The following is a 24,189-nucleotide window of genomic DNA, read 5'->3' as shown; positions in this document are numbered from 1 at the left end:
TCCTTACACCATAGCGCATCTCTGTGCAAAAAATAAAAACATTCGCTGATGTAGTTTTCGAGATACAGCCCTTTTAAGATGTTACATCCGATTTTTAATAAGAAAACCAAAACAATCAATACAATGTCAGCACTTTAAAGAATATGCATTTCGAGATAAAGGTGTTTTTTGTTTCATATGACTGTCAAGTATCTCTGGGCCAAGTTTCAGAAGGTTTGCTGATGTATTATCTCGAAATGCATATTCTTTAAAGTTCTGAAATTGCATTGATTTTATGGATTTTCTTTGAAAAAATCGGAAATAACATTTTAAAATGGCTGTATCTCGAGAACTACATCAGCAAACCTTCTGAAACTTGGCCCAGAGATACTAGACAGTCATATGGAGCAAAAAACACCTTTATCTCGAAATGCATATTCTTTAAAGTGCTGAAATTGTATTGATTGTTTTGGTTTTCTTATTAAAAATCGGATGTAACATCTCAAAAGGGCTGTATCTCGAAAACTACATCAGCGAATGTTTTTATTTTTTGCACAGAGATGCGCTATGGTGTAAGGAATCGATAGTCCCCAAATTCTCGGAGTGCATATTTTTTCATAATAGCGGTATTTTGAGCACCGTGATTTTTCCATGAGTCGAGCAAAAAAACAAAGTTTGAGCCACAGAAAAGCATGGGCAAACAAATTTCACGGAAAGATTTTGAAAAATCATAGTTCAAAAGATATGTTAAAAATGCGCCTCATAATTTTCAAAACAATAATTCAGCAAATACAATTTTCTAGATAGAGCCGATTAAGGGTTAGTTTCTGATTTTTATTAAATAATAAATTTTCAAAGTTTCAACACCAAGCCTAACATTTCAAAAGGATAATACAACATATTTTCAAAACTGAACATATATGGACACCATTTAAAAATAAAATACCTGGAATGCAACGTTAATGTTTGTAACTAGAAACGATATGTTTTATATTAAGTTTTGATTTTAAAAAAGACTTTGAAAAAAGGAGTGTAATTTAAATATTTCCTCAAATCTTATTTTTTATAAAATTCATATTACAGTGAAACAATTTTGACCATTCCTCTCGTGTTTAACAATTTCTTTCTGAATTGTCCTCATCATCAGCTGCATCTTTTCTGAAGACAAAATATCTTTCAAAAAATCCTTTTCTAAGATTATGATTTTATCAAACAAAGTAAAAACGATTTCCAATTTCCGTGGAGGATTACTAAAAAGCGTGTGTGTGTTTTTTTTTAATTAGGTATTTTGCTTTGCTGTTTTTTTTTTCAATGAATTTTGAATTATACATTTTTTTACATTTTCAATTTTAAGCTAGCACTCTATTGCACTAATATTTTTTTAAATACCTGATTTTTTTTTTACGTGTACATAGGATAGGATTATACATAATAAACAAAATTCAACTCAAATTGGTTTTATTTGTGAATAATCATGTTACAATAAATCCACCTTGATGCACGTCAGAGCATTAGAATTTGTTTAATCGTGATTTATTTTTTAATCTTCTAATCAGATTTTTTCCGTTGCAAATATTTGTTGAAGTTTATGTCCCTAGGCTCTGAACAAAGTCGAGGGGGGTGAGGAAATAAACAAAAAAATTAAAATAACAAGCCTGGGATTACACAGTACACAGTGTTTTAAAATACATTTTACACACGTCCAGTTGCTTTCCAATCATTAGGTTCGATGTATTGTAGCTTATAAGTCCTTTTCAAAAAAAAACTGTAAAGTTGTATTTCATGAGAATTTAAAATATTTTCAAAGGAGTTCAACCATGCTTAATATGATTATAAACGCAGGAAAATGCATTTGAACTGGTTTTCAGTTGATTAAACATTAATTTTCATTACAATTTTGAAGTTTTCCGAAAAAATGTTTTTGCCCTTGCATTATCATACAAAATTATATTGATTGTTAAATCACAACCTGTGAAATTTCAGCTCAAATTTTATTTTGAAGTAATGGTTAAGTTTAACTGTTGACTATAAAAAGTATTTGAAGTTGTTTTTTACAAAAATCGCATAAGTTTTTTTTTATATTGCGATTTAGAAGCTGTAGGAAAGCCAGGTTCATCAAAATTGCATTCTATTGTATTAGAATTGATTTCCTGAAAAAATGAAAAAAAAAAACATGAAAAAATTCAAATTTTCAAAGTTTTTTTTTTTATTTTGGGTTATTTTAATAAGGCCGTTGCAAATTTTATTTCAAATTTTCAGCATGAAAATCATGAATTTGTTTAAAAAAAGAACACAAGATATTTTCAGATAAAGTTGCTCAAATTCCATGATTTTAATTTATAATTGTTAATTTAAAAATAAAAAAATGTTGACTGATTTCTACAGCATTTTCAAATCAATGCTACTAGAAAGAAAAGCAACGGTATTCGTTCAGAAACTCCAGTCACAACTTTCAGATCGTTGAAACCCCGTGAAGCAATTAAGCTAAACCAATATATTTCCATTTTACGATCACTCAACCCGCAGTGACTAATGCTACACAAAACGAGCATGCAAAAGGTGAAATATTTTTATTTCTTATTAATATTTGCACACCGTTTTTCGCATGAACTCGTCAACAAAGTTACGACGATGTCAAGTTCAACGGATCGGACCTTGTCATCGTAATACGTTTTATCGATCCCCCTCCCCTTCTCACCTGGTTTTCAGTTGGATGACTTGGTTTGTGGAAATCCTGCTCTTACCGATGGGGCTAACCCACAGAGAGTGTGGTGCGTCAAAATACCGAAGCAGTGGACGACCTTGGATGTGGGATTGGCCGCCCGACACATCGCAAGTGTGCACACCATTTTGATGTTTTTATTTTCTTTTCCCGTTTCTTATGCAAATTTCCTCGGAAAGTGCACACAGACACTAGGGGGGCTCAAGTTCTTGGTTTGAGTGGGTGGACCTATGTTAGAATTTTGGTCAAATTGTGCAAAATTTTGAATTGGTTTCTCCCATTTTGTTCAATCAGTAATAGAACGCAACAGTAATTATTAAAGAATAATCCAACAAAGGTCACCTCACCCTACCCCTGAACGTGCAAATATTTCCTTATCTTGGCCGGCACATCGAAGCCTGGGTGCTCTCTTATGGACGGTGTCAATGAAAAAGTGTGGACTTTGGTGGATCGAAACAGTTGTGCAAATGGTTTCGGTAAAGGGGTTTTTTTATTGTTATTGTGCACGGCTTATGGTGACCTACGACAAGAACGCCCCCTCACAGGACAAAAGTCTATTTCTGAGCTGGAAACTCGGGTGGGATGACATGTGCAAATGATTCCAATGTTGACATTGACGATTGTTTTGTTGTTTTCGAAAGAGCTTTCTCCACGACTGTTGTTATGCAAAATAGTTCTGGTAAAAATAGGAGATTATTCAAAAAGCCGTTTGAGCACAAATACATCTGGAGATCTTGTTTTTCTCAAACAAAAACTTGTAGCAAATAGACTCTTACGAATTAATATTTGCAATGCAATCCATCTCCAACTATGTCAACTAAATAGTACTACATTATCCACAAACGAGAAAACATTTTCCCCTCAACTGTTCGTTCAAGTAACGTGAATCGTTAACTGCTTTGCAAATAGCCCCACTGACCTTGTTAGATTGTGGTTGGCCAGGGTGTTGAGCATGACCACTGTCCTGACTGGTCTGGAAATAGCCACTGCACTTGATGAAAGCCTGATTATGTTGCATGTTTACTGGACTATTTGTGTACACACACGTGGCGGTGAAGTTTAAGGTCACGCAGGTGGCTTTTTCTGATTATTTGAGTATAGGTCATGGAAGAAATCTTTAAGTTTTATGATATCAATAATGTCTAGCAAAACAATGCAAAAGGGCCGTAGTGGGTTTGTAAACAAAGAGTGTATCTTGCTCACGCTACACAAAAAAAAATGGTAATATTCATCAGGAAATGGTGACAGATTTTGTGTCAAAAAATGATTAATTTTACCCCAGAAAATGATGAATTTTCATCAGTTTTTAGTGAAAATTCATCAGGTTAACATGTTTACACATTGTTTATGTAATATTACTCAAAAAAAAAACCTACCAAATTTTCAACATTCCAAAATTCAACTTTTTTCTGTGTAGAGGATGTTTACATCTGGTATGAAAGTGATACACTCTTTGTATACATTGTTTGCTAGATTTTATTATGACTACAATTTAAAATGCATTTGCATCGCAAAATTTTTATTTAAAAAAAATACTGATTGACATTTAATAAAATTTCCATCAAAAGTAACCCTCTACTGCCCAAATTATTTTTTCGATTTTTTTATTTTTCCCGTGTTTAGGAGGCATTTATCTTGATTGGTTTATGTTTGTTTTTGGTAGAATTTGGCCTATTCTACCACCTGCTATCATTACATTTTGCCTATCAAATTTTTTATGTTTTACAGTTACTTTTTCAATTTTTTGCTTGTTTTTCACATTTTATGGCACTATTATCATTTAAATTGTTTAAAAATTCGTAGAAACATTGTCTGGGATACTAGAAAAATTACTGCATACTTCTTATTACTTAAAATGTTATTAAAAAAACATAGCCAAAGTTGACCCTTAAAAAATTACATTTTTAAAAACATTGGCAAAAACACAAGCACAACATAAAACAAGTAAAACCTCCATCCCAAAATTTTTTTTTTTATAGATTTTCGCTACATCAAAGTTTTTTTTGATTGTTTTGTGTTTTACACTTAAAAATGCAAACATTATATTACAAATACAGTGAAATTTTGTACAAAATTTCGCGCAAAAATTGAAGCAAAAAGTGTTTCATATAAAAAATTAAATTTCAAGCCTGATTTTCGAAAATTCGAAATAAATAGTATCACAAAATGTTCTGCCAAAAAATTACATTACAGTTATGCTATAGGTACTAACAAAAAGTTTCCAAAATATCAAGAATTTATGAAAATGATTTATTTTCTTAAACTTTTACGTTCTCTAAATTCAAAAATTGTAAAAAGATTACATAGCTTCCATTTGATTTAAAATGCATAAATAAGCTTTTAACAATGTATCTTGAATAATTTACAATCGATTTCACAAAGTTTTTTTTTTAATAAAAATTAAATATTAATCAATAGATTTTTTTGACCCTTCATTTTTTGGAGAAATTTAGAAGAAGTAGAAGGAGAAGGACAAAAATTTTATGTAAAATTTGCAATGGCCTCACAAATAAGCTTCTGTAAAAAAAACTAAATAATCAATGAATTCACGAGTGATTTTCGGTCCAAAAATGCAAAAAAAAAATTCACTCAATGTATTCTTGATAGCTTTTAATTGTTAAACAATGATTTTTTTAATCTGAAAAAAAAAGTTTTACTCGCTGATTTCTTTTAACGGGTAGAGAAAATCACGAAATAAAATTTTCATTGGCAGATTAAATTAATTCCCCCATTCCAATCCATTTACATTCAACCCATAATTGTTCTGTAATAAATCATATTTCGGATATTGTGTGACACTTTCTGCTCATTTTATTTTAATGAAATAAAAAAAGGGTGTATGTGTTTTTTTTTTAATCAATTGGTTTTAAATATTTTTCTGTTTTCATATAACAATGCAAACTGAACTATTACACTACTCGACAAAACAAAACTTGTGTCAAGGGATTAACGATATCTCATCCGTTCCTGAGAGAAAAGGCATCCCCGAATCCGATGCAATCGACAGAATTTGATTTTATGTCCACGCGGACTGACGAGAAGTTGGTACATTTTTTAACATAAAAAATCGAACATTTTAAAAAAAACCATGCGTCTCCTCCCAATTATATGAGCCATCTACAAGAATATGGAAGCGCCTGGTGCATAGCCATTTCCTTTAAGCACAACGGAAACAACCAATACAAATGTATAAAAAAGTTGTCAAGTTCTCGAGGGGTCCACAGCTAGCATTTTTTGTACGATTATAAAAAATAAATATTAAAAGTTTAAAATTAATTTATTTAAAAAACATATTTTTTGATTCATTTGTTTACTAAAATTTTATGTATCTCAAAGGTCTATGGGTACTTCGGGATGTCCATGGTCATCCAAGGACTGCCTGGAGTTAAGATCTACGAGTCTACCGCCGTAGCAAGCAAGAGGTCGTCGGATTTTGACCCCGGATCATGTGCGTATAGCATCAGTGCATATGGTAGACTACTATATGAATGTGTTGGGATGTTCATGGTCATCCGAGGACTCCCTGGAGTTAAGATCTACGAGTCTACCGCCGTAACAAGCAAGAGGTCGTCGGATTTTGACCCCGGATCATGTGCGTATAGCATCAGTGCATATGGTAGACTACTATATGAATGTGTTGGGATGTCCATGGTCATCCGAGGACTCTCTGGAGTTAAGATCTACGAGTCTACCGCCGTAACAAGCAAGAGGTCGTCGGATTTTGACCCGGAATCTTGTGTGTATAGCATCAGTGCATATGGTAGACTACTGTATGAATGTGTTGTGATGTCCATGGTCATCCGAGGACTCTCTGGAGTTAAGATCTACGAGTCTACCGCCGTAACAAGCAAGAGGTCGTCGGATTTTGACCCGGAATCTTGTGTGTATAGCATCAGTGCATATGGTAGACTACTGTATGAATGTGTTGTGATGTTCATGGTCACCCAAAGACTCGCTGGAGTTAAGATCTACGAGTCTACCGCCGTAACAAGCAAGAGGTCGTCGGATTTTGACCCTGGATCATGTGCTTCATTCATTCACATTCATATAGTAGTCTACCATATGCACTAATGCTATACGCACATGATCCGGGGTCAAAATCCGACGACCTCTTGCTTGCTACTGCGGTAGACTCGTAGATCTTAACACCAGGGAGTCCTCGGATGACCATGGACATCCCAACACATTCATATAGTAGTCTACCATATGCACTGATGCTATACGCACATGATCCGGGGTCAAAATCCGACGACCTCTTGCTTGTTACGGCGGTAGACTCGTAGATCTTAACACCAGGGAGTCCTCGGATGACCATGGACATCCCAACACATTCATACAGTAGTTTAATATATCCACTGATGCTATACGCACATGATCCGGTGTCAAAATCCGACGACCTCTTGCTTGCAACGGCGGTAGACTTGTAGATCTTAACTCCAGAGAGTCCTCGGATGACCATGAACATCCCAACACATTCATATAGTAGTCTACCATATGCACTGATGCTATACGCACATGATCCGGGGTCAAAATCCGACGACCTCTTGCTTGTTACGGCGGTAGACTCGTAGATCTTAACTCCAGGGTGTCCTCGGATGACAATGAACATCCCAACACATTCATACAGTAGTCTACCATATCCACTGATGCTATACGCACATGATCCGGGGTCAAAATCCGACGACCTCTTGCTTGTTACGGCGGTAGACTCGTAGATCTTAACTCCAGGGAGTCCTTGGATGACCATGAACATCCCAACACATTCATATAGTAGTCTACCATATGCACTGATGCTATACGCACATGATCCGGGGTCAAAATCCGACGACCTCTTGCTTGCTACGGCGGTAGACTCGTAGATCTTAACTCCAGGCAGTCCTTGGATGACCATGGACATCCCGAAGTACCCATAGACCTTTGAGATACATAAAATTTTAGTAAACAAATGAATCACAAAATATGTTTTTTAAATAAATTAATTTTAAACTTTTAATATTTATTTTTTATAATCGTACAAAAAATGCTAGCTGTGGACCCCTCGAGAACTTGACAACTTTTTTATACATTTGTATTGGTTGTTTCCGTTGTGCTTAAAGGAAATGGCTATGCACCAGGCGCTTCCATATTCTTGTAGATGGCTCATATAATTGGGAGGAGACGCATGGTTTTTTTTTAAATGTTCGATTTTTTATGTTAAAAAATGTACCAACTTCTCGTCAGTCCGCGTGGACATAAAATCAAATTCTGTCGATTGCATCGGATTCGGGGATGCCTTTTCTCTCAGGAACGGATGAGATATCGTTAATCCCTTGACACAAGTTTTGTTTTGTCGAGTAGTGTTATCAATAACTTTTAAGAGTGTAGTGACAGAGAATATTTTAAGAGTGTAGTGACAGAGAATATGGAGTCAATAGTCGATTTTTATCATAATTTTCAGTGAAAAGGGGAGATAGTGAAGGTACAATGTTATTAAAACTTTCTTTCTATTAAATTGTTTTTTTTTTTGTGAGATTAAAACACAATTCAATCCTGAATTTTCAATCTAAAACGAAAGAACGTTACAATTTCGGTTGAAAATTTTTGTTCACTCTTGTACAAAAATTGTTCCAATTGGAATAAACTTTCTTTTGACTGTCGCTAATGTGCTAACACCTGTCAGAGCATGTGAAAACCCCAGTGTGAAAAACATTTTCCATCTCACGTGTAGCAACAAACTTCAACCCGCCTGGGAGCGGAACTTCTATTGTGAACTTCCGTTGACCCGCAACTGTTGATGAGTAACCTCTGTGCTGAAAAGTGTAACACATCTTAACATGCCTACCCCCAACGGCATTAGAGGGAGGGAGAGTGAAGTCAAAAACAAAACAACCGCGTTGAAAAGCAGATCGCTAATCGCTTATTTAGCTTGTTTTGCATTAATTGGATATTTTAATAAACATAAATGAGACGTTAGCGGGTAACTTTCCGATCAAAACAACTGATACACGGTCGCGTGGCTTGCGTGCGTGCAAATTCGAGCGCAAAACAGATCCATCTTCGTCACGTGAACTTCGCGTTGGTATCAGGTAGTTCGTCCCCGAAGAACCATGTTAGTGCTCACACTGGTCGCTTGGAAGTGAACACTTTTGGAAGCACATTTCGATTGACGAACTGGGGGCACCCGAAAGAATGGAACTACGTCAAACCGAATTTTGGACGTGTGTCCAAATAATTAAGGCCATCCGCCGCCGCAGTCCGATCATGACGTTCTTCAAACGCTGAATGACAAGTGCAGCACGTGTGTGTGCGCGTCAACTGTTTTGATGATTCCTGGCCCGGCAAGGTTGCGCCGGCGAGAATTTATGCAGAGCATTTCTTCAAAACCGAATATCCAAGGGAAGTTACGCGAGAATATCCGCGTACGCGACCCACGCGGATATTCCAAGAATTTTTCGTCCAGTCACGACGGTGAACCTCGGGACGGCGCCACCGGCGAAGGTGACTTTGAGCTTGTGTTGCGGATGTTCAGTGTTTGAGGAGACTCACATGCGTACTGATCATGATCATCCGCAGCTGTACTGATTCAGCTGCGTAGGAATGTCCGATGGATGGCATTCGGTGGAAGGTTGGCTGTAAATCAGCGCGGGGAATCGATGATTGGGGTTGTCATACGCGACGATATGGCCCACAAATCAAAGCGGAGAATGATAGTGGAATGAACGCCCTTATTTAATTTAACATCTTTGAGAGATGAACAAGAAATACGAAAACAGCTGCTAAATAAAGCATTCATATAGGAATTATTAAAGAAATAAGTTTATGAGCTAAATTACAACAAAAAGTTATATGTTTGTATTTTAAAACTTTAAAGTGAAGTTAAATGGTTTTGAAAAGCCTTTAACAATGTTAAAATGTTGAATAGTTAAAAAATAGCTCCGAAAAGCTGCAATAGTGTTTGTTTTATTACTTACTTACTTACTTACTTACTTACTTACTTACTTACTTACTTACTTACTTACTTACTTACTTACTTACTTACTTACTTACTTACTTACTTACTTACTTACTTACTTACTTACTTACTTACTTACTTACTTACTTACTTACTTACTTACTTACTTACTTACTTACTTACTGACTTACTTACTTACTTACTTACTTACTTACTTACTTACTTACTTACTTACTTACTTACTTACTTACTTACTTACTTACTTACTTACTTACTTACTTACTTACTTACTTACTTACTTACTTACTTACTTACTTACTTACTTACTTACTTACTTACTTACTTACTTACTTACTTACTTACTTACTTACTTACTTACTTACATACTTACTTACTTACTTACTTACTTACTTACTTACTTACTTACTTACTTACTTACTTACTTACTTACTTACTTACTTACTTACTTACTTACTTACTAACTTACTTACTTACTTACTTACTTACTTACTTACTTACTTACTTACTTACTTACTTACTTACTTACTTACTTACTTACTTACTTACTTACTTACTTACTTACTTACTTACTTACTTACTTACTTACTTACTTACTTACTTACTTACTTACTTACTTACTTACTTACTTACTTACTTACTTACTTACTTACTTACTTACTTACTTACTTACTTACTTACTTACTTACTTACTTACTTACTTACTTACTTACTTACTTACTTACTTACTTACTTACTTACTTACTTACTTACTTACTTACTTACTTACTTACTTACTTACTTACTTACTTACTTACTTACTTACTTACTTACTTACTTACTTACTTACTTACTTACTTACTTACTTACTTACTTACTTACTTACTTACTTACTTACTTACTTACTTACTTACTTACTTACTTACTTACTTACTTACTTACTTACTTACTTACTTACTTACTTACTTACTAAAGAAGCGATTTTGTGTCGTTGGTTCGAAAATCTGTATCCTTTGAATGATTTTTCTGATCAGTTTGATCTCCTCGGCAAAGTTGAAGGTACTTTTCGAAATAAAAAATAATTCTGAAATGGACAATCATGGTTACTATTTAAAAACAAACGAAATACTTGAATTTTCAGTAAGAAATGAACTTTAACTGACTTCAAGATATCTTAAAAACGATGTACTTTATCAAAAAACCGCAAAGTTAATCAATTTTCGATTGCAAATTTGATTTTACAATAAAAACTGGAGTAAAAAAACGAATTTAGTTTGTTTTTTCTCAAAAATTTTAATTTTTCATTTTTTTTTTTCAATTAACCATTAACCGGCGGATTTTTTTTTCACTACTCTTTTAAGGCTTTAAAGTTGCGGTTTTTTGTCCTCTTAAAAATAATTCAAAAGGGGTTACATACATGTAAATCGGCAAAAATGTCAGAGGTCGGTTTGAGCACACAATTAAACTTTTTTCAAAATCTGTTTTCAGGGCATTAAAATATACATTTTCATCTATTAACAAAACAAATTTGAAGACATTTGGTTGTATCATTGCCGAGATATAGCTATTTGAAGTTAGCAGTTTCAGAAAATGGGTGCCACGATATCTCAACATTGCTTCGACCAAATCGGCTCAAAATTTTGGTGAATACTCATTAAACCGGTCCCGTGTGCATGACGAAGGCCGATTTACCAAAAAAATATTGAAAAAAAGATAAAAATATTTTTCTGTTTTTCATATAAAACATCGCCAGTTTTTGATTTTTGTATTTTTTGAAAAAACTTACTTAATTTCAAAATCGGGCTTCGTCATGCATGCACACGGAACATGTCTTGGGAGTTTTCACCCAAAATTTCAGCCAATTTGGTCTATCCCATCTCGAGATATCGTGGCACCCGTAAAACAACTTGGTGTTCAGAGAAAAACGCTCAGAAAGTTAGACAGTTGGCTTTGCGCATGGCAAAATTCTGAGCTTAAATCGTCTCTAATACAGTTTAATCATGAAATATCTTCATGAAACTTTCAGGAGTGATTGAAAATCATCTTTTAAGTGGATTTCTGTAATATGAAATTTTGTGATTTTCTACATGTATGTAACCCCTTAATCGAAGTCACCAAACTGATCAGAAAATTCCTTCAAAAGATACAGATTTTGAAATATTTAAGATCAATTCCAGCTCAAATCAGGAATTTTTCTGGTACTTTTGTACCCGACCCTCTCCGATTTCAATGGCACTTTTTAGACATGTTATCCTACGCCTATATAAGCCATTTTCGTGTATATGGAGCCCATTGTACTCGAAAATAACATTTTAGAAGGACGCAAATTATTTAAATATTTTTGTATTAAAATTTTTTAAAATAACTGTATCTCGAAGCCGTTGCATCGTAGCAAAAAGTGGTCTAAGACAAACTTGTAGGAAATTGGACGCGTTTTCTGAAAAAAAATACACTGAAACAAAAATACACGTCAATTCTATGAGATGTTTCATCTTTTAAGTTTAAAAGTTGAATGAAAGATGGTATCACGATTTTTTTTTCGTTCAAAATTTTTGAGAAAATTTCCTGAACCCTCACGAAAAATTCAGAACCCGAGCAGACGGAAATAACTTGGGAAGGTCAGTTTTTGATATTGTGAGAAGATCGAAATATGTTATTGGGATGATCGGATTAGTTGTTAAAATAACAAAAATCAATAACAAAGATTTGTTCGAAGAATAACTTAAACTGTTATTATGTTGTTATTGCAATAACAAACCAATAACATAGAAGGAATCATGAAGGAATAACAAGATTTGTTATTTTGTGCGGAGAGGTGGAGCAGCATAATAACAAAAAATGTTATTGAACTGGTATGTCTCCATAACAAAAAAAGTTATTGTTTTGGTTTATTTGCCATTTTCAAATAAACCTGCAGTTGCCATAGCTCCTCTGTACTAGTCAGGGCTGCAGAGTCGGGTACCTCCAAGCGACTTTGAATCCATACTTTGAAGACAACTCCGACTCTGGATGCAGGATATGACGTCAACGACGACTTCAGCTCTCCAAAAATACTTCACAGATTCCGACTCCAAGTAAAAGTTGTTGAAAATTAGCTGAATCCGATGCAGTCTCCGAGGTCTCACTCCAGCTCGAACTTCAACGTCAGCTCCGAATTCCTGGCTCTGTAAAAATAATAACAGTTTTTGTTATTCACACTTCAAAAATTCTCAATAAATAAATCAATTTCGTTAGGGAATATAACAAAATTTAAAAAAAAAAATGAACTCTCAAAAGTTAACTTTATCGGATTAATTTTAGCTGGAAACCCCATTTCATGGTGAAATAAATGACCCCGATGAAATCCCTTAGGGGGTATATCAAATAATTAAAAAAATCAACTTTCAAAATTTCAACTTTTTAGAATAATTTTAGCTTGAGGACCCCATTTCATGGCCAAAATAATGACCCCAACGAAATTGGTCAAAATTATCCCATAGTTCTAGCCAATTTTAGCAAAGTCCCTTAGGAAGTATATCAAATAATTTAAAAAATCAACTTTCAAATTTCAACTTTTTAGAATAATTTTAGCTTAAGGACCCCATTTCATGGCCAAAATAATGACCCCAACGAAATTGGTCAAAATTATCCCATAGTTCTAGCCAATTTTAGCAAAGTCCCTTAGGAAGTATATCAAATAATTAAAAAAATCAACTTTAAAAATTTCTACTTTTTAGAATAATTTTAGCTTAAGGACCCCATTTCATGGCCAAAATAATGACCCCAACGAAATTGGTCAAAATTATCCCATAGTTCTAGCCAATTTTAGCAAAGTCCCTTAGGGGGTATATCAAATAATTAAAAAAATCAACTTTCAAAATTTCTACTTTTTAGAATAATTTTAGCTTAAGGACCCCATTTCATGGCCAAAATAATGACCCCAACGAAATTGGTCAAAATTATCCCATAGTTCTAGCCAATTTTAGCAAAGTCCCTTAGGGGGTATATCAAATAATTAAAAAAATCAACTTTCAAAATTTCAACTTTTTAGAATAATTTTAGCTTGAGGACCCCATTTCATGGCCAACATAATGACCCCAACGAAATTGGTCAAAATTATCCCATAGTTCTAGCCAATTTTAGCAAAGTCCCTTAGGAAGTATATCAAATAATTAAAAAAATCAACTTTCAAATTTCAACTTTTTAGAATAATTTTAGCTTAAGGACCCCATTTCATGGGCAAAATAATGACCCTGACGAAATTGGTCAAGATTATCCCATAGTTCTAACCATTTTAAACAAAGTCCTTTAGGGGGTATATCAAATAATTAAAAAAATCAACTTCCAAAATTTCAACTTTTTAGAATAATTTTAGCTTAAGGACCCCATTTCATGGGCAAAATAATGACCCTGACGAAATTGGTCAAGATTATCCCATAGTTCTAACCATTTTAAACAAAGTCCTTTAGGGGGTATATCAAATAATTAAAAAAATCAACTTCCAAAATTTCAACTTTTTAGAATAATTTTAGCTTAAGGACCCCATTTCATGGGCAAAATAATGACCCTGACGAAATTTGTCAAAATTATCCCATAGTTCTAGCCAATTTTAGCAAAGCCCCTTAGGGGGTATATCAAATAATAAAAAAAATCAACTTCCAAAATTTCAACTTTTTAGAATAATTTTAGCTTAAGGACCCCATTTCAATGCCAAAATAATGACCCCGACGAAATTAGACATAATTATCCCAAAGATCTAAACATATTTAACAAAAGAAAAAATAATAACAGATTGTGTTATGGACACTTAGAAAATTTTCCATTTGTGCGATTTATGGTAATTTTATTTCTAAGTCTGTATACCGAACAAATAACAAATTTTGTTATTAGGAGGGTTTTTGAAATGTATAACATTTCCTCTTATCAGCGTGTTATTAAACATTTTCAATATAATATCAACTCAATACCAAATTTTGTTATTTTATCAGAAACTGTGATTATTTTTTCTTCTTGAAGTTGAACTTCAGGATAAAATAATAACATTTTTTGTTATTTTAACAGGATTTGTTATTGAAATATTATTAATTTTGTTATTACCGTCTGCCCAGGAAATCACTTAAACTATTTTTTTGAAAATTGGTCTAAACGTCAAAATTAAAAAAAAACGGTAGTGGGATCGATTCTCCAGATAATTTTACATAAAAGTCTCAATATTCACCATTGTCCTAAGTCCAATCCTTGTGAAAATACACCAGTTTTCAAAATCAAAATGTTGATAAATAGGTTTGTTGGTGGTTTTTGGCAATTTCTATATGATAGACTTGCTTTTTCAATCTCGAAAATATTTATACCGGAAAGCAAAAGTGAGGTTAAAGTACATAAAGTATCTATTGGATTTTTTATATATCAATCAATTTTTAACATGAAAACGTTCTCAAATTTTGCAGTCATTTGAATTCATTTCATCACAGTCCGAAGTTGTCAATTTCCAAGCATTTTATAATTTCGATCTCCCAACTCACTGACTCATCTTAGCTCATCTCTGCCTATCCACAAAACAACTTCACAACAACAACTACAAAACCCCAAAAACGTTCAATTATTTCCACCATGTGAGCGCAGACTTGACTGCCTCCGGAGCCTTATTTCGCCAGCAACGATTGCGCTAGCATCAGCCTCCCCCCTTAATTCTTTTCGCTAATTAGCCGTTGAAAACGAGGCGGAAATCAATTCGACCAGCACCACCACAAACACCACAACAAATATCGTGTTGATCGACCAATAAAATCGATAATGTTTGGGCACCTTTGCTATTATATTGCTTCAATTACTCACCCATCGCACCTCACCTCACCAACGAATGAGGCAAGACCTCAGCAATTACTCACGTGGTTGGTGAAGATCCGAGGTGGCTCATCTCTGTTTGCTGGCGGATCGTCTGGATCGAATCCGCGCTGAGCAGACTTCCAAATTTGGGGTTTGTTCTATTAAGAATAAAGGTTTTCCTTGCTGTTGCTGGGGCCTAATTTTGAAATTCGCGGATAATCATGCTCTGAAGTCATGCGTAAATTACGTAATTTACTTCTGATTCATTGAAGTTTAATAAATACCCCCTTTTTCTCGAACTTAATCAGTTCATTGCGGTGATAACGATTTAGAAAATTTTAATTTTTGCATTGAAATACGTTTTTAATGAACATCTCATCCCGCCGTGAAAATCATGATCTTCAACACCACACACGTGCAAGCCAAAAAAAATGCTGACCTCCACACATCCGCCTTCGCCGGGGTCCTTCATTGGTATTCATCCGGAGATCTGGCCCGGATCAGCCCAGATTGCGGATCGTCGTGAAATTGCAACACTTTCTCTTTCCTGATGCCACCTCCTCCACCGCAGCCACTAGGGGGTTGACCACATCATCATCATCTCTCTCGCTCCGAATGGTGACGATGTTGTCCATTTTTCATCTTGGACGACTTTGGGTTGGTTTTGTTTTGATCAAAGGCCGCGACGACGACACGGACAACGCCGCGATGTCGTAATCCGTTGTAACCGAACCAATTTCGCGCACAGCAGTTTTTAACCTTTTTTGCGCTGCGAACCATAAATAATTGTTCCCGCCCGGGAGATTTTGCGGCTAAGCTTTGAGTTAATTTGTCTTTTCGTGTTTTTTTTTTTTGTTTCTGATTGCAGGACCGGTCATCAGGCCGCGTCGGATGATGCGGGACATCTACGGTGAAATCACAGACGCGAGTGCACAAAATGTCACCAATTTCATCGGTAAGGCCGCACTCGTTTTGGTTGATGATCAAATTTAGACTAATCTGTGGAAATTTCTAGATACCTGCCAGCACGACGGAACGCAAGTGTCCAGGGCGAGCATAGTCTGCCAGAAGAAGCATGGCTGTCGGGCGATCCAGAAGACCGGCGAGTGCTGTCCGGATTATCAGTGTGGTGAGTTAAGACTTACCTATACCTAATTGTGGTAACACTGAGTCAGAACTAACTTTGTCTGATTTTCGTCTTTTAGAATGCCAGCGTGATGGCAAGACCTACACCAACGGAGAGAAGGTCCTGGATCCGGAAACGCCGTGCAGAGTATGTTACTGCCAAGGTGAGTAAACCAAAAATTAAATGTAATAAATCATATTCTTAGTTAAACCAAAATTTTAAAAAGGGTCTGCACACTTCATTTCTAAGCATTGTTATTTTCGTTTCAAAATTGAAAAAAATCGTTTCAGGGTTTTGACCAATTTTCCAATTTTTGCAAATTAATGGATCAATAATGAATCTTTAATACAAGTCTTCATAAAAATGGAGGCTGTCCCAAAAATGAAAAAAAAACAGAATCGAAACAATAGTACGATTTCGCGATTTAAAATATTTTTTTTTTTATTTGGATGTACCTTTGTCTATGCATTCCCTATGTCAAAATAAATTATTTTGCGTCTTTAGTTTTTCCATACAAGTCTCCATACAATGTTGGGGGCTAGTCATACAAACTGAGTATGTAAATGTATGAAATTTTGTATCTTGAGAAGGGATTTTCTGTTCGATTTAGTGGCTTCGGCAAAATTGTAGATTATGATTTGAATTTTACACAAAAAAAATAGGTATACGGAAAAAAGAATTCCTATTTTTTATTAAACTTTTAAGGACTAAGAGTTGTATTCCCAGAATACGTTTTTTTTTATTTCCATTTTTTAAGTTTTGAGGACTAAAAAAAAATCTTTGGAGCCATACCCAAGTAACCACAAGCACTAAATTGAAGTATTTATTCAGTACTAAATCAGCACTCGAATGCTTTGAAGTAGTAAATAAGCTTTGCGAATGCCTCAAAGTACCAAAACTTTGCAGCATTACAACTGGCATTAAATCACCATTTACGACCTTGAAAATGTGCTTCAAAGCATTTGATGTTTATCAACAAAGTAACCCATCCATACGGGAAACATTTCAGCCAGTCACGCTCTTATTGACTTTTATCCTTCTCCCGTTATACTGTTCCAATAAGCGTGCGGGCTAAGGCGCATTTCCCCCAGTGTGCAACAGTTTTATTTTTGTGTAAACTGGGTTCAATTCCCGCTGACTGAAGTGTTTTTTTTTTGTTTTTTTTTTTGTGGAAAACTGCAGCCTGTAATTAAGCCAAATTTTTCAAAACATATGCCCATTGCACAAAGGACATTATCAAAAGTTCTCTGGTAAATTGAATGACTTTTCTCGCAAGCAAAAAGCTGCTTTCCGGAAGTCTGATACACTTTGTGAAATTTTGCCAACCGTGGACCAAGCACTCCTCGGAAAAACAGTTTACGTTAGCCGTTAGCCATTACTTGTCCCTATTAACCCCAAGCCTTCCGTAATTGATTGTACTGTACTTGACTGGATGGCCGCAATTTGCTGAGTGACTCGTCAATAATTTTCGTCCAACAAAATGACAACGAGTTTTTCTCATGAAACAGAAACTCGAAACAGCAGAAAGAAAGTCTTCCTTAATGTTCGATGCATCAACCACATCGATTAAAACTTTCAAAACAAACACTAATTTCAGAATACATCAGTTGGCTGGCGCGCATCCTGGAGATCGACGAGAAAAATGCAAGAATAACATCAAAGTGTCACACTCACATATGAAACGCAACAGGAGAAAAAAAAAAACAAAGGAGGCCCACCACCAAGTGTGTGGAGCAGTTAGCTGTCCTTTTTTCCCCCCAGCCTTGACGTCGATAAAGCAGTTTTTTTTGTTCGAGCTTTCGGTGAGGCATTAAAACGGCATCACTGTGCGCCACTTGAAATATTTCTCAAGGGAAAAGTGCTGATTTAATGTTTTGAAGCATTATTTGCTGGTATTAAATGCCAATATAATGCTGATTTAATGCCGCTATTTAGTGCCTCGCGGTTACTTGGGTAGTTTGGTTTTACAGCAATTCCCCACGAAAACAGCATGATTCGAAAAAAAAATCTCCGATCGAGCTCAAAATTTTTCTGGGGATCCTTGGCCGAAATAATTAGACCCGTATTTTTTGTTTGGCCATTAGGGTGACCTACGCCGTTTTAGGGTGGTCCAAAAAATTGCCATTTTCGTCGATTTTCGCAAAAACCGCAAAAGATGACTAGTTTGGCTATTTGGGAAATATAGTAAGAAGTTTCAAAAATCTAGCTTAACATTTGAAAAGGTCATATGAAAACTTAAAATGCTGTTTTGAAGGTCTCGGGACCAAAGGGCCTATGTCTGAAAATATTTTTATCAGATTCCTCTGAAAATTTCACATAACATATCAAAGGTAGAGTATCGAAAACATAACTTTACCATTTTTTGAAAATCGACGAAAATTGCCATTTTTAGAACCACCATAACACGGCGTAGGTCACCCTAATGGCCAAACAAAAAATACGGGTCTAATTATTTCGGCCAAGGATCCCCCAGAAAAATTTTGAGCCCGATCGGAAAACTTTTTTTTCGAATCATGCTGTTTTCGTGGGGAATTGCTGTTTAGTTAAAAAGGTTTTCTCCTCTTTCTCAAATAAAATTAATAAAGCCATTATAAGTTATAAGATCAATGAAAAAGGTTCTTTAAAAAAAATGCGGAAATAAAAACCAATTAAGACAACCACTGAAAAAACGCAATATCCCTAAAAACTATTTTTTGGACAGTTTCTATTTGAATTTTTTTGCATATTTTTCAATGAAACCCATTCATGATATTGAGTATCCGCGAAAGAACCCGTAAAATTTTACGGTTTATCACAATTTCATGATACGTTTTCGTGCGGAATTGATTTAAAAATTGTTCGCCAATCGGTCTTCAATTTCATGGATTTTCGAACGAGTTTTTTTTTGAGTAAAAAAAAATAAAAAGTGTCAATTTATGTCGATGTTTATGTCTAAATTAGAAAAATGTAATATCCTGATGATTTTCTGTGGATTTTTTAACATGGAGCGATATTTGTTCTTCAAATCCTTTGTTACGCAGTTTAAAACTTTTCAATTCAAACAATTTATTGTTTTAACATTTTTGTTCAGAATGGTTTTGCAAACACTGAACACATTTTTGCACATCTTCTAGAACTAATGAATCGTTATTTTTTTTTTTATTATCATTATCATTTTGATTACCTTAAGCAGAAGGTTCAGGGATTAAATCCCGAACGGTCCCCTTGAACTTTGGGTTTGGGAATAGAATATGAAATATTAAAAAAAAACCACTTGAATTAGTTGGGTTCAAACTCGCACCTTTGGATTTGATGGTCTGGGACTCTAACCAGCCGGCCATCTAAAAGTTATGAAACAAGTTGTCTTCTTCTCACTATCGCTATGATCCCTAATTTGCCTGAAGGGATTGGACTTTCCCATAATTTCGCTACCGGTTAGCGGTTAAAATAGTTTGTAATCCCTTTAAAAAACAATAAATTTTATAAATCAAAATATCCATTTCAATATTCCTTCTACAGGTGGCGAGATCACTTGCAGTCAGGTAACATGCTACAAGCGACACGACTGTGAGCCAAAGTTCATCGCCGGTCGATGCTGCCCCGAGTACGACAACTGTCCTCCTCTAGGTACTAGCAAATTCAATAATAAATTTATATTCAGTCAAATAATACGCGATCGTTTCCTTGCAGAAACTTCCAAGATCACCGAAGCTACCAGCGCCAAGGAGGAGCTGATCGAGCTGAAGGAAACGGAAATCGACGCCGCCGAGCTGGAACAAGCGAAGGCCGACTCAACGAGCACGACAACCACAACCCCCACGACTTCCACGGCGTCTCCAACGTCCGAATCAACCGAGGGCCCTTCCACGTCCCGAACCATGCTCGCCGAGGGCAACAGCAACCCGCTGGGTATCAAAATCAAAGAAACCACCAAAGCGGAAGAGATCCGCTACACCGACAATCGCCCGAAGATCTCCGACACCATGCAGGAACGCGAGGAGGCGATGCGACCGGTTTCGGTGGAAGCGGCGTCGTCGCACAGTGAAGAGGCGAACAACTTGGAGCACTTGGACATGAACGTCACGGATGACGGCGAGGAGGGTATGAAGAACGTCAGGCACACGGATGAGGATTTGTTGGTTAATGGGACGTCGGAGGTCACTGAGTCGGGTGAGAGTTTGTTGCCGTCTTCGACGGCTGGGCCGGAGTCGGAAGAGCTGCAGGCTTCGTCGGAAGCGAGTAGTAGTACGTCGACGACGACGACGGTGAGGGTGCTTTCGGTTGGGGTTTCGACGACGGCTGCGCCGGAGGATGTTTCCGATGAGGTGACCAAGAAGGATAAGCCGCTGCCGGCGGTGGTTCAGATTGGGGACAAGCTGGTGATAGTGGATCACAACCAGGAGAAGCCGATAACGGTGATTCAGGTGGAAGAGGTTGAGGGATTGCAGCGGGGGGAGGATGACATCTCGTACGATCCGGAGATGTATACGGATCGGACGCCCGACAACCGGGAGAGTCCGAAGCACATGAAGCTTGAGGGTGGGGAAAATGAGATGTTGTCGACGCAGGCGGATTCCAGTGCGGCTTACGAGACGGTTTATCACGGGGGGTCGACGGAGAACTTGGCTTCGGAGGAGGTCTTTGAGACACAACACTTTACGGAGGGTCCGGAAAGTGCGGAGCATAACGATACCCAGACGGATCAGCTGTTGGCTAGTAGTGAGGAATTTATTCAGATAAGCTCGGCGTCTTCGTCGGAGAAGCCTGCACACTTGGAAGAGGATCACACGACTGTTAATCCATTGCTTTCGAGCGGAGAAGAAGGTAGCACAACGCTGTCGGATATGCATATGTCTTCCGTCAGCTCGGAAGCTTCTGGAGATGAGGTGTTCGATACTCATTACTACACGGAGGGACCGGGAGGTTCGTCGGAAACGACGGACGCAGCGATCAGTGAGGAAACATCTGAGCCGACCAAACCATCCCAGGATCTACCAGCCGACGATATGACCACTCACAGGAAGACGTACATCGAGGACGACGAGCACGACCTGATCCAACCCGGATTCCAGCCCATTCCGGAAGACTTCAGCTTGCCGCTGCGGGATCAACCAGCGCTGATGGACATTGCGGAAGAGGAGGAGCAGCAGAACCCTCACCTGAAGAGCGAACGCAAGGAGGACGGAGCTACGGGAAAGATCCTCTCGGAAGTGCTGGAGTACCGCAAAAATGCCTCGTCGTCGACAACTACCACAACGGAAGCCTCCAGTGAGGTGGACAACGAAGTGACCGTTTCTCCAGCTTGGCTAAAGGAAGAACCTAAACCGCAGCTGCGAGCACCGGGTGAGCCTCATCTAGTTCCAGAGTGGGAACGGAACAACGGAACCAACAGCACTTTGTCGTCGGAAGAGGATTTCAGCGGAGCTGGCGAGCTGCACGTGCTCAAGATGCACTCCGAGGAGTACATTGACGGTTCCGAGGGCAGTGGGCTGAGCACGGCCAGGAAAGATCCGGAGGAGACGACGCTGGCCCCGTCGAAGGTGGCGCACGACATCGATTCGGCGGAAAGTGGGTCGTCCGAGTCGGACAGCATCAAGCACAATCCGAAGAACGACGTCGAGAGCCTCAAGTACGACGAGAACGAGAACAGTACCGCGGAAGAGGTGCTGCCGAAGAAGGCGGCTGCGAGTGTTTGAGGGAAGACGACGTTGGGTAGGACAATTCAATCAATTGAACTATTTTAAAGCCGATGGAGATGTAAGGTAGCTAAACAAATTTACTGATCAAGTATTTAGCGAAACTAAACAGGAATTCTTGACTTCTGAAGGAAACTGGTTGCATGCGGCGTTGTTATGCTTTCTGAACGTTGACATTGCCTCCGCAAATGTCAAAATCCATACAAACATTCCATTTGTTTGCTTTTTTTTAAGGAGTTTGACGATTGCTGAAGCAATGTTTACATTCATAAAGTGAGGTTAAGATGATGGCAACCAACTTGTAACCGGAATCGAAACAGGACAGGTCGAGAATTAGGTGCCAGTTGTTAGAAGAAACGCATACGTCTCTCTTTCTCCTTGATTAGCAAGTAAATATTATTTATTATTCCACTCTCTCTCAATCTTGTTCTTAATCACGTGGGCAACCACTTGTCGCACGTGTTGAGACGAGATGAAGATTCTCCAAAACAATGCGCTTTAGACGAATAATTTTAGTGCCATTTTGTTCATCATCAAAAGAACGTGCATCGAATTTCGGCTAAAACCGGCGGACTGTCTCCCACAGACATAGTGCAATCACTTAGTAAGAAAATGTGTTTCAATTTTCACCAACTTTTTCAAGTTTTGTTTTTCAAGACCAACACGTAGCTAGTCAATCTGGACTCTAGTTGTGACCGGCCAAGACTTGAGTTAGAGACAGGAGACGGAAATTAATCAAAAATGTATCAAAGCGCACGGAAACATCCTTTAAAAGAAAACATGGCACAAGAATTTTTCCTTAAATCACCATCTCTCTGTATTTCGAAAAGCGCAGCTCGAAGGCGTTAGTCGTTGTTGTAAGTTATTTATAAATTTCGACTTGCTCGCAAGAGAAGCAACAAACCAAAATTTTATCCTTATCAATTGTCGAATTTTAACACAGAGGCATGTGATAGCTACATATATTCTCAATTTACTAAACTACAAGGAGCAAAAATGGACCTACACACGAAGGCGAGAAATAAACTAATGCTGTAAATGCAAGAAGAGAAAGACATTTATTAAGTTTAGAAGCTCAAACTAATTTGCACTACCACCATCCACACCCGGAAACACACAAACTCTCTTTCTGATAAGCAGATGATCCTTTAACTTGAATAGAAAGAGCAAATCGTAGCTTAAGTTTAAGACTGTTATAGAAATATAATTGAAAGAGGTGAAACAAAAAAACAAACAAGAAAATCATTATTTATTGATTATTTATGATCGCTGCAAAACCTACATTCATTCGCGATTCAGTTACGCCTCCCCCGCCCAAACTAGGTGGAAATCCCTTAGGCATTCCTTTCTCGATTATGTGTTTTACTGTTTAGAACCTATTAGATACTGCAATTATTTCATTAGACTAAGTGACCCCCTCCCCCTCTAGTACGTAGCATTGTTAGGATGAAATCAATTGAAAGAGTCATACTTGTAACTGAATATAAGGAAAGTTAATTAATCATTCATCTTTTATTTTTAATTTTAAATAAACAAATCCGATGCGAATACTATTGGAACTATTCAGTACTGTTTTGCTGGCCCTGGGTGCGGTGCGAGGATGTGTGATCTTCGCAACAAAAAAAGAGAAGGGAGGAGATTATGTGAAGAGGACGTCCTTACCGGAAGAAGGGCGGTTGATTGCAATTACAGGTGTAAAAATAAATAAATTACAATAAAACATGTTTGGAATTGTTTACTTTAGTAACGATTGAATATCACATGGGCAATTCTCTATCGAATCGGTCGGTTTCAACCATTTTTATTTTTTGTATTTTTTTAATGGGCTCAAACTTTGTGGGAGCCTTCTCTATGACCAAAGAAGCTATTTTGTGTCATTGGTTAACCCATACAAGTCTCCATACAATTTTGATAGCTGTCCATACAAAAATGGTACGTAAATATTCAAACAGCT

General features: G+C 36.8%; 1 protein-coding gene across 7 annotated transcripts in view; it reads left to right on the top strand.

The window, feature by feature from the left end:
* The window catches only part of LOC120432428 (uncharacterized), a 66,415-nt gene extending 42,456 nt beyond the window's left edge, over positions 1-23,959 (top strand). For all 7 annotated transcript variants that reach the window (XM_039597642.2, XM_039597640.2, XM_052708745.1 and 4 more), the window contains 5 exons: positions 16,303-16,389; positions 16,450-16,563; positions 16,640-16,723; positions 20,059-20,166; positions 20,230-23,959. In XM_039597642.2, the coding sequence (XP_039453576.1) occupies positions 16,303-16,389; positions 16,450-16,563; positions 16,640-16,723; positions 20,059-20,166; positions 20,230-22,235 (2,399 nt within the window). In that variant the 3' untranslated portion in view covers positions 22,236-23,959. The remainder of the gene's footprint in view (positions 1-16,302; positions 16,390-16,449; positions 16,564-16,639; positions 16,724-20,058; positions 20,167-20,229) is intronic.
* The last annotated feature ends 230 nt before the right edge of the window (positions 23,960-24,189 follow it).

This window comes from Culex pipiens, chromosome 2 (genome assembly GCF_016801865.2).
Source record: "Culex pipiens pallens isolate TS chromosome 2, TS_CPP_V2, whole genome shotgun sequence".
In the NCBI taxonomy this organism is placed as follows: Eukaryota; Metazoa; Arthropoda; class Insecta; order Diptera; family Culicidae; genus Culex; species Culex pipiens.
Note: the sequence above shows the minus strand (reverse complement) of the source record. Positions and strands in the feature narration are given on the sequence as shown.